Source organism: Eulemur rufifrons, chromosome 16 (assembly GCF_041146395.1).
Source record: "Eulemur rufifrons isolate Redbay chromosome 16, OSU_ERuf_1, whole genome shotgun sequence".
NCBI classification, from domain to species: domain Eukaryota; kingdom Metazoa; phylum Chordata; class Mammalia; order Primates; family Lemuridae; genus Eulemur; species Eulemur rufifrons.
This window is the reverse complement of record NC_090998.1, coordinates 17,392,922-17,408,755: the sequence shown is the minus strand read 5'-3', so window position 1 is coordinate 17,408,755 and position 15,834 is coordinate 17,392,922. Positions and strand designations below refer to the sequence as shown.

Here is a 15,834-nt window from a genome sequence, read left to right as displayed (position 1 = left end):
TGCCATTAATTATGGCAGAAATACAGAAAAAAATGGGAAAATTTGTGGTAGTACGATAAAGATATTTTTTGTTACACAGAGCTTGAGCTGCCTGGGGAAATGCAATGGGATTCTAGTTCTAGATTGAGAAACTATTGGATTGAGAAAACATAGACATGCTATTCACAAACACACACAGACACACACACATGCACACATAACTGGTATGCTCACATAAACACTAGATGAACTATAAGAAAAAATGCAAATGCACAGTTTAGCCCAAAACAAAGAGGATGAATCTCTGGGTGGCAGAAATTTAGAGGAAACCTCAAGTCTGAGTAGTAGCTCCAACGTTGACGCTGCAGTGACCTGGAGGACATATCTGACTAGATTTAGATGCTCAGGCTTAGGAATTAGTGTTTATTGCTCACATTCAACAAATGCTGCAATTTTAGGCCCAAACTAGTTGGTGGAGGTAGGAGAGCAGGAATTGGACCTAAGATCCCGAATAAAAGCCAGACACGGGATAGATGGCCAGCTGCAAGGGGTGGGAGAAGAAAATCTATGCCCACTGACCAAGAGAACTTTCAAAGAAGGCTCTCTCTATCCAGTCTTTGAAGAAAATGATTACCCGAGAAATTGAAACCCTAGTGTGTGTTATGTGGCTGTGGAGTATTCATTTATACTACCTATAGTGGGAATTTTTGTTAAAAATGGCACTAGGCTATTGTGACTATTTTGGATGCAGGCAGAAGCAAATGCAAAGTTGCTGTGTAGAAACACTTTTTTAACCCTATCCACAGAGTTTCTCCCCAAACATAGATACATATACCCATGTGTGTGCGTGCACACATGCACACACACACACACACACACTAGAAGGAAGGGAATAATCAGCCTAAAGTTTATCAATTCTGTTACTTCTGATCTATATTATGAGAAATTACAGACGCAAAACACAGTAGGATTAGTACCCTATTTCAAGGGATATCTTAAAGGTAGGCCTGGGCATCATTTTTATAGAGGTGATAACCTGGCCAAGAATTTGAATATGATTGCCTGGAGTGAGAGAGAACATGCATAGAAAAAAGAAAAGTTGAAAGCTGGGCGTGTAATATTTCAGAACATCTAGTATTTTGATAATGGAGGAAAAAGTTGAAACTCACAGTGTGCAGAGAAATAAGCCATAAGATTGCAGCTTAATGGACAAAAATGTATAAGTAGTTGATGGTACTAGGAAATTTTAGCTTGGAAAAAAACAGAAGAAAAATGAAACATAACCATTTTCAAATATTTGATGGTCTTTTCAGTAAAAAGGGGATTAGATTTACTGTAAGTAGCTCTGAAATGGAAATGATAAATTAGAACAAATGGTTGAAAATTTAGAGAGGCTCTTTTTGGCTCAATATGAGAAAAATCTTCCTTAGAATTCTTTGTCCAAAAATTGAGTAGGCTGCCTTTTGAAAGGAGAGTTGTTCCACATTACAGGTATCTGAGCAACCAGGATTGTTTAGAGGAGATTTTTGCATTGCATAGGAATTTGGACTAGACTACCTCTAAATTTGTTCTAGCTTTGATTCTTTGGGTTAATGAAAACTGAAAACAATTCTGTGATCTTATGTACTATATTCCAAGCTTATCTTAGGAAATATTTGATGTATCATAGACTTTGAAGGAGCAGCATTCTAACGCTTTAGATATTAAGAATACCTGCAAAGTATTTTGAACTTTGGAAAAGACTGATGATAAACTTTTCTCCTCTGCATCTTTCTGGAAAACAAAACAAAATGAAACAGCATGGGTTTTTTCCCCCTCTCTCATTTACGTGTGATGGAGACTAAAGCAATATGCATTTTAAGCAGCCATGAAACAGCTTAACATCTTCCAGATTTTATATAAACTTTAATGGGTTTCTATTTATGTGTACATACTAAAATTATCAAATTCAATTAATGAATTTGGAGACAAATTGAGAATTTAGAATGATTTTCATTCCTGGCTCAGTACTTAGAACTATTATAAATTATTTTTCCTTAAATATTAAAGATAGTCTTTGGAGTCACAGTTTGGCTTAAAATTAAAAAAAATCTGATCCCACAGTAACAATGAAGAAATCAAGATAATGTACAAAATCATAACTTTTCCTGACCCCAGCAGAAATGTAAGGTCACTAGGTGACCAACTAAATTGAACTAAAAAGAATGACGGCCCCTCCAAGGAGAGATGGAGCATACCAAGTGTTCAATCTTTGGCAGAGTAAAAGAAAAAGAAGTGGGCACCGTAGAAATGGGAATGAAGAAATAAGCCAAAATTGTAACAAATTTTTAAAGAACAGCATGTCAGCTAGCATGTCAGTTTGAAATATTAGGAAGCCCAAGACACGTGGGAAGTTTACAATAACCTGCAAGTTCTTTTCCGGGACACCTACCAGTTTTTCAGAGCAAATATCGAAGGCAGTGCAAGAAGCTGAAGTCCTGTTTAGTGGGGCAGGTGTGTAGGTGATTAGCTATTTTGGGAAGGACAGGCATGGAGTCCTGTCCACTTCTGTGAATCCTTCTTTCATAAGAAGCAAAAGTCTCAAGCTGTTGGGGAGAGAGGCAGCAAACCTTCTGTCACCCTGAGCCCAGGCAAAAATCCCTTGTCCAGACAAAAATCCCTTGCTTCTATGGGAGAAGTAAAAAGCAAAACAGTCTGCCTCTGGAGGACAGGTAGGACATAGGTGAAGCTCCTTTGCTGATGAGAGAAAGGTAGAAGCAAAATCCTTTCACTCCTGGGGGAGCAGCAAGAAAACCTTTCTTGGGTCTAAGATTCTGCAAGGATAACAATCAGAGGTCAGGGAGGAGGAGCAGTGACCTGTCTCTAGCATAGTACTAACTGCAGATACAAGACAGAATTTGGCAGCCATATGGATGAGGGACAGGGATGCTCAGAAAGCCCCAATCCTGAAGCTCAAGTACAGAGTCTACCTGAGGCTGTGGTAGTATCATTACAACATAGAACCCCCATGACCCCACTGCCAAAATGAGTCTAGCATTGAGTAATAAATAAGCAAGAGCAGAGTACTCCCGGGAGAGGTTCGAGAGCATTGAGAGAGAACCTTTCTGTGACACAGACAAGCAAGGAGTATTCACAGCTGAGGGCGAAGCAGGAACACGGAGAAAATTTCAGAGTACTACAGGTTCCACTATAAGCACAAATAATAATAGCTAACTACCAGAGGAATTTGAAGTCTGTAGTGCCCTGATGATAATGATAGCAACAATAAAACACAAATAAAGCTCCAGTCTTGACTAGATTGTATCAGCACCACATGCAAATAGCACAACGCTGCAGTCCCTAATCCCCAGGCCGTGGACTGATACCAGTCAGTGGCCTGTCAGGAACCAGGCTACACAGCAGGAGGTGAGTGACGGGTGAGTGGAGGAGGAGCTAGAGAAGCTTCATCTCTATTTACAGCTGCTCCCCATTGCTCGCATCATGGCATAAGGTCTCCTCTTGTCAGATCAGCAGCGGTATTAGATTCTCATAAGAGCACGAACCATACTACAAACTATGTATGTGAAGGATCCAGGTTTTGTGTTCTTTTGACAGTCTAATGCCTGTTGATCTGAGGTGGAGCTGAGGCTGTGAGGCTAGTGCTGGGGAGCAACTGCAAATACAGATTATCGTAGCAGAGAGGTTTGACTGCACAATAAATGTAATGCTCTTGAATCATCTCAAAACCATTCCCAAGCCCCTGGTCCCTGGAAACATTGTCTTCCATGAAACTGGTCTGTGGTGCCAAAAAGATTGAGGACCACTGGCATAGCAGAAGAACACTGTCCATTTCCAGGTGTGAATACAATTTACCTCAGTCTTTAATATTGTTCTACACATGATGTGTAGCATTCTATCAAAACTAAGGATCCACACACAAAAACACGAGATAATACAACCCATTGTCAGTGGATAAAACAATAAACAAAGCCAGACTAAGAATTGACCCATAAGTTAGAACTATCAGACAGGGACTTTAAAATAACTATCATTAATATATTACAGGATCTAGTGGCAAATGTGAACAACAGACATGAACAGATGGGGAATTTTAACTGAGAGGTGGAACTTGTATGAAAAAGTAAAATGGAAATGATAGAAATATAAAATATATATGATGTTAGGGATGAAAAATTCCTTCAATGGGTTCATTGGCAGATTGAACATAGATAAGGAAAGTATCAATGAAATTAAAGATAAGTCAGGAGAAATCATCCTAACTGAAACACAAAGGGAAAAAAGAATGGGAGGAGAACCCAGAACACAACATCTAAAAGTTGTCAGACAGACTCATACATGCAATTGAAGTTTTAGAAAAACAAGAATGGAATAAGAGGAATTTGAAGACATGATGGCTAAACATGTCAAAATTTGTTGGATGCCGCTAAAACTTAGAGGAGAATTTGTGCTTTAAAGCTCTAAAAAATTAACTAGTTCTATGTCAATTTAAAAAGTTGAATTTATTGAAATCCTTCCTACAAAGAAAACCCCAGAGCAGACAGTTTCACTAGTGAATGAAACCATTTAAGGTAGACATAAAATCAATTTTACAATATTGTAAGAAAATAAAAATACAGACTGATGTTCCTCATAAATATAGATGCCAATATCCTTAACAAAATATTAGTTAGTTGAAGCTAGAAATGTATGAAAAAGATTACAAATTCTTAGTAAATGTGGTTAATCCCAGGAATGCAAAGATATTTTTAAAATTTGAGAAGAATAAAAGAAAAAACATATATGCTTCTCTAGAAATGCAGATTAAACATTTGACAAAATTCATTATCCATTCAAGATACAAACTCTTAGTAAATTAGGAATAGAAAGAAACTTTTTCAACCTAATAAAAGGAAACTAACTTTTCATATCACAACTATATAACTTCCAAATAACCTCATATTTAATGGTGAAAGACTGTAACTTTCTCCTTCAGAATAACAAGGCAAGGATTCTGTTCTCATCACTTCTATTAAAATTCTATTGGAGATCTTGGCAAGTATTAAGTAATAAGGCAAGTAAAAGAAATAAAAGTCCTCTAGAATGAAGAGAAAAAGCAACAGTATTTCACAGATGACATAACTGTATATGTAGAAAGCCTAAGAAATCTAAAAAATAGTTCCTAGAAATAAAAAGTAAATTCAACAAGACACAATATACAAGATCAAAATATGAAAGTAATTTTTGTTTCTACATACTAGTAGCAAATAACTGGGAAATAATATAAAATATTATTTACAATATCATACCAAAACATCAAATACTTAATGATACATGTAATAAAATATACATAATCCCTGTACTCTAAATTATAAAACATTGCTAAGAGAAATTTAAAAAACCTGTATAAATGGAGAGATGGATTAGATTAGATTGAATGCTCATGGACTAGAAAATTCAAAGTTTTAAAATATCAGTTCTCCTTAAATTGATCTAAAGATTCAACACAATTGTAGCAAAGTACTTAAACAGCCAAATATATATTTTCAAAAGAACAATATTGGAGAACTTATATTGCCTGATTTCTATAAAAGAATGGCAATCAAGACAGTGTTGAATCAATGTAAGGATAGACATATAGACTTATGGAACAGAAAAGAAAGTCTAGAACTAGATCTATATAGACGTGGATAAATGATTTTGAAAAATTTGTCAAGAGTATGCAATAGAGAAAAAGCATATAATTTAAAATAAATTATTTAGGAATGACTGGATATCCATTTAGAAATGCAAAATCACATTGCATTCCTAACCCATGCAAAAAGTAACTCGAAATGAATCTGAACTAAAAAACAGCTTAAAGTACAAAGAGTCTTTAAAAAGGTTGGGGAAAATGTATACAAATTCATATAGGCAAATATTTATTAAATAAGATGAGAAATTTTAAGTTAATTAAAAAATTAAAAATTTTTACTTTTTGAATGGTGCATAAATAAATGAAATAATCAAGTGAACAAACAAAAATAAACTACAGACTGGGAGAAAATATTTTCAATACATATATCATGTATCTCATAATGAACTGTCTTCTAGAATACATAAGAACTTTTATAATTCAATAATAAGAGAACATATAGTTCAATTTAAAAAATGGCGAAATATTTTTATTTAACATGGGTACATTTTATTTTATATAAATTAAACTTTGAGAAAATTGATTTAATAAGTAAGGCATCATAGTGAATGTGAAAAGATAGGCCACCAACTGGCAGAAGATATTTACAACACACATAATCAAAGGAAGAGTAAACACATAGACTCCCATGACTCTATCTGAAAAAGATAAAGAAATGTGGAAAAATGAACAAAAGTTTGAACATGTAAATTATAAAAGAGGACAGTTGAATGTTACATTTTGAAAAAAGTAAAGAATCATGAATTTATTGATACTCAAGAAAATTAAAATTACACCCAAAATATCATACATACCTCACGTTGGCAAACATTTAAAAAGTTGGACTATACTACATGTTTGTGGGAAAGTGGAACAATGGGAACTTCCATATGTATGTGAAATGTGAACAACCTTATGAGAAAACTGTTTCATATTATTTTGTAAATCTATGATCGTAGGTACATACACTAGAAAAACTCCATTACTCCAAATGTACGCCAGTAGTAGAATAGATAAATAAGTTGAGGTCCATTCTAATGGATACTATACAGCCATGAGTATGGACTGATCACAACCACATAGAATACAGTGGATAAATCCCACAAACAATATTGAAAGAAAGACACAGGGTTCAAAAAGTACCCATAGTTTGATTCCATTTATGTAGACTTTGGAAAGGAAATCAAAATCTTGCATTGCTAATAGATACAAACTTTGGTGATGAAATAATAAAGAAAAGCTACAAAGTATTTTTCACCTTATGTCGAGGAGAGCAGATATGAAGTGGCACATAGACAGAACCTATGATACCAGCAATATTTTGTTTCTTAACTTACTTTTTAATGAGTGCCTGCTCTGTTATTTTTTTAATTTGTATGTATATAATGTTATTCATGTATTTTATAATTCACTACACAGATTGCAAAGAGAATGTCAGACCACGTTATTTCTTTGCACAAACCTTCCAGTTCTTTCTATTTCACTAGGAACCCAAATTATATTAACTAGTGATTACCTTCCAGTTTGAGGATCTACTTTTACTTTACATTTTTATAATTTTTCAAATCTGGGAGTAGTCTATACATAATAGCTTTGACTTTTAGTAGTTTCAGTTTGCCCTTTATTTCTGCTAAGGTAGGTTTTAATATGGAATTGTGCTTCATTTTTCTGTGGTCTGATCTTATCTCCTTTATTTCCATGACTTCTCCTTTTGTGCCTTTTCAAATGGTCCTTGTTACCTATTCATTTTGTCCTATTTTCTTCTTATGAATTTTTGCTCCATTTCCACTTTTTCTTATATTCTATTGTGACTGCACATCAATTTTGTGACAGTTTTCTTTTGGATCCTATACAATCCTCTACTTGAATGGTGGTGATGAAAACAGTAGTAGTAATAGCAATAAAGTAACACCTGCACTTATCTTTTCTTGAACAATTGTTATGTTCCAGTCACTATGATGTATTAAGCACATTACATCTACTGTTTTGTGAATTATTAAAATATCATTGTATTATATTTATTATCTTCACTGTAGTGATGAATAATATGAAATCTAGGAAGGCTGAAGAAAACACTTTCATAGTGGTAGGGGGTTGACATATCCACCTGTCTGACTTTAGAATCTCTGTTCCTGATTTTTTCCTAGGCTGCCACTATGTTTAAATTATGATTGAAATTGGAACTTCTGAAAAAAACCCAACAATAGATTTGCTTGCTACTAAGAGAGCTTCACTCTTTGAAAGCTAAATATATACTATAAAATCCCTCTGTGCCCTCTTTCTTTCTACTCGTATATACCTTTTTCTAGTCTAGGTGACTACAGTTGGATTTTAGACTTGAGCAAGTGTGAGATAAGTATTATTTTGCCTTCCTTACTGAATTACTTAAACCTGAATAATAGAGATGTCATATTCTCCTGGTTATCTACTTTGTATAGCATCTGAGTTATGGACTGTATGGTAGAAGCATTTGGAAGTTCTCAGCTCTTTTCATACCAAGCAGATGTTTCATGATGCCAAACCACATTTTAAAGCATGAATTGATTTTCCTCACTCCTAGCCCATCTAGTTTATAGTTAGTTCAATTAGCTACTAGATCCTAGTGTAAGTTCTGTCATTAGAGGTAGGGATTGCTAACTTTCTCTAATATTCTAACTGGAATTTTAATAAGAATTTTGGAGACAATGTATTAGAGGCTAACAGGAAGAAAAAAAAAATTGAATCGGAAGTTAGTTGTTTTACCTAGGCTGAGATCTGGTTTTATACTGATTTGCTCTGTATACCTACCACTATGTAAGTTATTTATGTGAATATGCTGTCTAGATCATCAGCAACTTCAGAATATGGTTTGGATTTTCATTTCCCTTGATTCCAATGAGGAAATAATTCAGTAATTTGCATGAAGTAAGCATTCGGTAATACCTTTGGGGAAAATTTTTCTTTTTCTTCTATTCTTAATTTCAGAATGCAGAATGAATTTAGAAATTTTCCCTACACTTCAGGGTATCAATGGAATAGAAGAGGGAAAAAATGTCCAATGAAAAAGCTCTGTGTAAATTACCTACAAAACTAGCCATTTAACATAATAGAATGTCCAATCTGAAATAAATAGAGCCTAAAATATGTTGAAATAATAATTCTGATGAAATAAAATGTTTAATAATTTAAATTATTAATAATATTCATATAAACAATAATATTCATCTCACATTTATTTAGTTGCATGCTTATTATTTTTTAAATCACCTGTACTAATCCAAGTTTGGGAGATATGATAAAAAATATTATTTTTCAAATTGATACTGTTTTGGACATTGATGAAATGCCACTTAATACACTTGCCAAATAAATAGAAAGTGCAAAATTGTGAATTGATAATATCATATTCTGTTCTCATTTCTCAGGTATTCATCATTCCTAGGAATGATTATTCCTAGGAAAAACTCATTTAAAGAGCTCATTGTTTTGTATTGAATTCATCTGGAAAATCACAGCCACTGTGATCTACGTATAAAATAATTTAATTGTGAATGATGATCGCTATTTGCCAGTGATAAAGACAGTATTTCTTTGGTGTTTTGCCAAGTTTTAAGTCATATTAGAAAAATTTACAATGGTCAATGGTTTCTTTCAAAGTGGAAATATTGGAGGCTTCATATATGAGTAATACGATAAAACTTCTGAATTTGGAAATTAAGAATGATTACAAATTCTGAACAATTTGTGTGTGTGGAAAAAAGATGTCTATGATACATGAGCAGTACTGGAGACATTTAGATAACTAAAATTTACTCATAAGTAGGTTACCATAACCTCAAAAGTGAGGACAGTAAAGAGACATAAATAATCTAGGAATGAAGTCTTCATGTGCCCTGAGTACCTGGTAAATTTCAAATTCTACACTAGAAAGAATGACACTTTTATGAGACTTAAAACAATCCAATGTTGATTCTTTTCACATTTCACATCTTAAACTTCCAGACTCAGGCCAGGTTCAAGAACGAAAATTGGAATTAGAGTGAGAGGATTACACTTTGGGAAGGATTAAGAGTCATGCAGTTTTCATCTCCATTTCTTTAGATATTTGTGTAGAATTCACATATGAGTTCAGTACCTACATGAGTAAATATAATTTATTATTTTCAGATTCCTGAAATCCCGGGTAATATTAGGAATAGTTATCTGAAATGTGTAACCTTTTATGTGTATCAGGAGTCAATTATTTAACACAAAAAATATTTATTTTAAAAATATTCTCTGACTAATACAATTTTCTGTAATAATATGATGTTTTATCTGTGAAGGACTAACCCTTCCCTGAAAGAAGAAGTTGTAAGAAATGATCAGCCTAATGAAGATCACAACTTCAATGACTAGTATGTGGCCAAATTTCAGTTGCCGTGCACTGAAACCATCATTTCCCCTGCCAAGGTACCTTCTCTTTTCACTATTTTAGTGAATTCTGTCTTCATGCAGTCAGCAGCCAGGAATCTGGAGTTATTCTAGGTGCCTCTTTCCTTTGTTGCTCACAGACTTTCTCCAAATCATGTAAATTGCACATTTTCACCTGTTATGAATCTGTCCCCTCATAGCCATGCCTATAGTAGAGCATTAGTCCACGCCCTCCTTATCTCTTTAGGCTAATGAAAATGTTCCTCTAATTATCCACCAGGCATTCTACTACCCTGGCTAATGGCTCCATGTCATCAGCTGATAAATTACAAAATCATTCGATTAGTCATCAGAGGTCCATGTGATTCTACATAACTTGATGCCTGTCTGCTGCTTTCAGCTGGTCTCTTTCCAGGCTCTCATCTTGAATGCTAAATGTTGCCATTATTCCAAACAGTTTCCAAATTCCATATAGTTTCCTAATCATACCAGGCTGTTTCTTGACTTTTTGCTTCTGGTCATGCTATGCTTTGCTGAAAATTATCCCTACGACCCACCTTCCTTCATGATGCCCCTTCTCTGGCTGCAAAGCACATACAATACTCATTTTTCAACATTCAGCTCGAATGAGTAAAACTGATCATCTTTTTTTAATGTGTCCTGTATACACACAGGTCTTTCACAGCAGCCATAACACGTTACTGCATACATCTTTTTGCTTGTCTATTTTTCCATGTCAAAAATGAAAGGCTTTCAAGTGTAGACCATCTACTTTATTCATTATTGTCATCTTCAGAAACTTGCAAAGTTTTAGAAAATAGTAGATTCTTAATAACCACTTACTGAATTGATGGATAAAATAACAAAAGTCAATACCTGGGTTTTCAATAGGCATTTCAGGTGGAAGTCATATTTTCTGATTAGTGTTAAGAGGCATTGTCTGGAAATATAAAACAAAAACCTTGTTTAAAATTAGTTAGGAAAACTTATGTTATTATCTTTAGCACAAACATTTCTCACAAGTTCTGTTTTGTCCATGATTCTGTAACAAGCATGGTATAAACAGGAATCCTTATGGCATAATTTAAAAAACATTTCATATAGGTGTCTTATAAAGTTTGTATAATTTAGTAGACTACAAACATACTTGAAAATCTCAGAACTCCCAAGAAATCATGACAAATTAACGAAACCTTTCAAAGGCTGATCATTATGTCAAACTACTCATAATTCAAAATGTAAGTTGCAAAGGGATTCATAAGCAGAAAATGGCATATATTAACATCAAGAAATGTTAAGTATATAAAATCTCGTAGAGAATTGCATTTGGAATTAATGGCACATATGTATATTAGATAGGCCTATCTCTGACACCAAATCTCTGCATTTTTCTTTCCCAAGCTTCTCTTATTGTTTCAGCTTTATCTATGCTTAGGTGGAATATATCTGATTTGAGCAGAGATTCTTCTGAGCTTCACTATTTAAAACTATTTTTCCAAACATTATTGATTTTACCTTCTTATTTGTTCTGAAAACTACTGAATTGAATTGAGTCATGAGTCACAAAACACAAAAACACAGCATCAAAGCACACCATTATACTTTATAGTAGCTGTATTCTCATTTTTTATTACATTAGTACTTTAGTTGGAGTCCATCTGTCAGTTCAAAGACAAAATGCATAGAATATGTAAAAGTCTGTGGAGGGGGAGGAAAGGAATAGCTAAAGATTTGATGTAAAAGTCCATGGAGGGGGAAGAAAAGAATAGCTAAAGATTTGGGCAGTGGGATTGTTTGTATATAAAACCTAAAACTATTAAGACCCCCAAGAAGGCACCTACTTCAACACTTTGTTATTGGATAGTGTATCTATTTTATAGAAAAAAAACTACTAGGAATTAGGGAAGATAAGTGATTTGCTTAACTTCTAAGTGTTAGTTGAGTCATAAAAAAAGAAGACAAATAAAAGCTCTTGACATCTAGTCCTTGATCTTTTGATGACACCATAAAATGATCTCAGAAGGGCAGGTAAAGCAGCATTGTGTCACAGAAAGCTACGTCCTGCGGTGGCCTTGATGAGGCTGAGAATGGACCTGTGTGAGTTAACGTTTGAGGAAGATCGGGCAGGAGGTGTCGAAATATAATGAAAGTGGAATAAGCACAGATTGAGTGTTAGAGTTGGTTTTAGTCACGGGGCTGTGTCATTAAATATCTGTGTGATGGTGGCCAAAGTTTTGAACTTCCGTGTTTTAATTTCTTTACCACAGGAGAAACAGCACTGGGAGACGGCATTCCCCAGACTGTAGTCCACTGCTCTGGAGTTGGAGGAAAGGGGTGGAGGAGGTAAAGTCTGAATCTGGGCTGTCCATGACATGTTTCCTCTACTCCTTACTGCAACAGCACTTTTGCTTTTTCCTGATTTAACCTTCTGGACACCTGCACCTGCACAGTGGTCAAGGCCACCAGACTTCTGCAAGGGGGCAGGTAATGGTGGCCAAGACAAGAGCAGAATGGAAACTCCCTTGCCCTCACCACGTCCCCACAGTCTCAGCTTGCTATCTGTGCCCCAGGTAGTCAGTCACTTACAAGGCACAACCCTCCACCAAGCCAGTTCAAAACAGTGCTCTCTCTCAAAAGGATTTCCCACTTTTTAAAGAATTTGTCATATTTGATGTGGATGTGTGTGTGTGTGTGTTACTCTCTGTTTTCTTTGTTTCTAGATACACTTATGTTGGTGAAAAGAAACTTTTGTATAAACATGCTATGCACCAGGAACCTATACCTGAACCATGTAATTAGCTCTAAAATGAAAATGTGGATAAGATTATAGTCCTTTCTAGTCCTAGACATTCTGTGATTTTATGGCATGAAGTTACACCTTTTGGGGCAGAGGGGAGAGTTGCACATGGAAAAACACAATAGTTTAATGAAAGAATACAGCATTTGCAAAGTTCAAACAGATCTAGTTTTAGTCCTTCCACTAATGACCTGAGTGGCTTTAGGCAAGTTATTAACATTTACCCTCCCAGAACTTAAGTTTTCTTGATTCTGAAGTAGAATAATATGCATCATGATAGGATTTAAGGGAGAATTAGATGAAATGTGAAAAGTGTATAATAACTCCAAAAAGTGATTCTGATTAATAGTCACTAAAAACAATTTAAACTCATATTTTTTAAATCAGGATTTGCTTTAGAAAGTTATGATATATACATCCCACACCTTATTTTTTTCTGGTTCAGCCCAGAACAACTTTAATTCCAGGAACATGCAAACTGTAGCACTGATATCTTCTCCAGTTTAGCTACCTGGGAGATCTTTTCTTCCAAATAATACGCACAGACATTTAGATACAAGGATCAGGATATGTTCACTTGAGTTTTCCAATTTGAATTCTCACTCCTCTGTTTATGATATGCCAATTAATTTCAGGGAATTGCAGAAAGAAATTTAAAGCAGGAGATGGTGTCTTTCAAAGTATGGAAATCCAGCTTTACAAAGAGCTTAGTGACACATGCACACCCAAATTCACAAAATGAATGAGGGGAAAAAAAGTCCTTGAAAATTAATAACCAGCAGCAGAGAAATTTTAAAATGTATGTAGAATGTTCTGGTAGGGGTTAGCAGCTCTTCAAATATATCTGAGTCACTGTGAAGAGTAGATAATTATTAACAGAATTTGCCAAAGGGAGATATCTATTAAAAATACAATAGCTTCCACAGTACTAGTGAAAGGACAGTTTTTATAATCAACCGAAAAATATTGTGATTTGGGATTTTGAGAACTCAGTCAGAATGCAGTCTTGGAGCAGAAATAAAATGTCTTACCTGGATACTTTCCAAATATGCATAAATTCTAGAAGTTGGTTCAGATAAAACTGACTGTGGTCATCTTCATGCTGTAGACAGCAGAATATATTAATATTTATAGAGTGACAGAAATGACTAACAGATAAAAATAGGTCTGTAACTTCCTGCTGTCATTGTATTCACCTGTTTTGATAACCGTCATTCATCATTTTTATACTTTGTCTTAAAGACCTTACAAGACTCTCCTTAACTGTATAAGCCTTTTCAATAACAAAGCAGAAAACTGAGCTTTGGTTGAGGATAACCTAAAGGAGTATTGAAAAACATTCTAGCATCACCAGTGTCAGATATTAATTTCTCCTAGTAATTAAGAAGGCAAATTTTGAGACACTGGTTCTCCCCCATACAAGCACATTTTGGTTTTGTCACATTAGGCCATGCATGCCATGGTGGTGTAAGACTTGACATTTTGCCAGATGCGCTGGCAGACTTATAATGAACTCCTCTAGTTTTTCAGCTTCACCACTTCTTGCTGCCAAAATGTCAATGTAAGAGAGCTTTCCATTTCACGAACACTAAATTATGCTAATGAATGACAACTACTGATAGGTATGAACTCCAGGAGTTATCAGTTGGCGTTTTGTTTTCTCCCCATATAGGCAGAAATGACTTATCTTAAAATTTCAGTCCTGTGGCCCATATATATTCCCTCTCTCCCCTCACACACACTCATACCTTAACTCCTTGACTAGCTCTTCTGCAACAAGCATTCATGAAAACCCTGTGCAAGTGTGCAGAGGAGAATGCAATGTCCTCCATCATAATCACGCTATTTTACCACACTGTGGCATTCAGTCTGAGAGCTGAGTCAATCTCTTAATGCCTGTAGTGTATGTAATCTTGTGTCAGTACACACACTATTTTTAAAACTGACTTTTAGAGTTTCTGACAAAAAAACCATCAGAAGGAAAAGCTTTATTTGGCCTGAGGTGAAAGGTAAATTAATTTTTATATTGGTTTGTTTTGTGAAGAGGAAGAAGGAAGCTAAGTTACATGGAAAGAATAAGGTCATCTTAAAAAACAGTATTCTAAGTGCATCCTGTGAAAAGAAACATTTTGTAGATATGCCGAGGAACTTGAAGATGTGAAGTTTACTCTCTAGGAATTTACATCTAGACTCAGTGTGACTGCTAAAATGGAACATGTGATGGTGGTAAGACTATTTTTTCTATATCTAAACTTTGGGCATGGAAAAGATGGTAAAAGAAAAGGGAAAATAATAGAAAGTGAAAACAGTCAACAAAGAGGCAGTAAGATTTGAACTGTAATATTTGGCACTTGCCTTCTCTTTCAGAAGTTAAAACCAGAGTGAGCATATAAATAATGTATTTGCCTCTGTCTGCATAGCATAATGATTTTCATTTTTTAAAAAATACTTTATTTGGTTTCCAGAGATGCTTTTGGAGAGAAAATTTGCCTTTGTCATATTGCCACTTATTGGAAAATGTTTTAATTTAAAGTATCTCAAAAGGCTGGAGGAAAAAACTTAATGTACATGCACCAGAAACATTTTTTGTTAAAATTATGAACATAACTTAAAAAACAAACAAAAAAGAGGCCAGAGGAAAAGTTCAGCAGTTTTCCATGAAATTTATTGTCAAATTTACTTTTCTCTAAAACTAAAGGCCATTCTTTGGTCTTAAAGAAAAAGTTAAAATCTTTTTTTTTCCTCATACAAAAATCTATTTCTATAAATGTTCTGTGAATGTTACCTTGAGTTAGGAAAAATCTTGAGTTATGATTAATATCTACAATGTTGGCAATACTTCTGATCAAATTAGAGAGAGATAAAATGAGAAAAAACATTTAAAAAGATTCAGTCATTCATAGCTAATTAAGGTGAAAGCTTTAAAATTTTGAAATCTGGGACTATTTCTAAAGACAGTCAACCTGCTCTTTTTTAGAACAACCCCTTCTTGCTCTCTTGGAACAAGAATTAAATT

At 34.5% G+C, this 15,834-nt stretch overlaps 1 protein-coding gene across 6 annotated transcripts in view; it reads right to left on the bottom strand.

Annotated features, from left to right (window-relative positions):
• PIK3C2G (phosphatidylinositol-4-phosphate 3-kinase catalytic subunit type 2 gamma) overlaps nt 1–15,834 on the bottom strand; it is a 372,544-nt gene that overhangs the window by 274,387 nt on the left and 82,323 nt on the right. For all 6 annotated transcript variants that reach the window (XM_069491534.1, XM_069491537.1, XM_069491533.1 and 3 more), the window contains 2 exons: nt 13,850–13,920; nt 10,898–10,961 (listed from right to left, as the gene is read on the bottom strand). In XM_069491534.1, the coding sequence (XP_069347635.1) occupies nt 10,898–10,961; nt 13,850–13,920 (135 nt within the window). The remainder of the gene's footprint in view (nt 1–10,897; nt 10,962–13,849; nt 13,921–15,834) is intronic.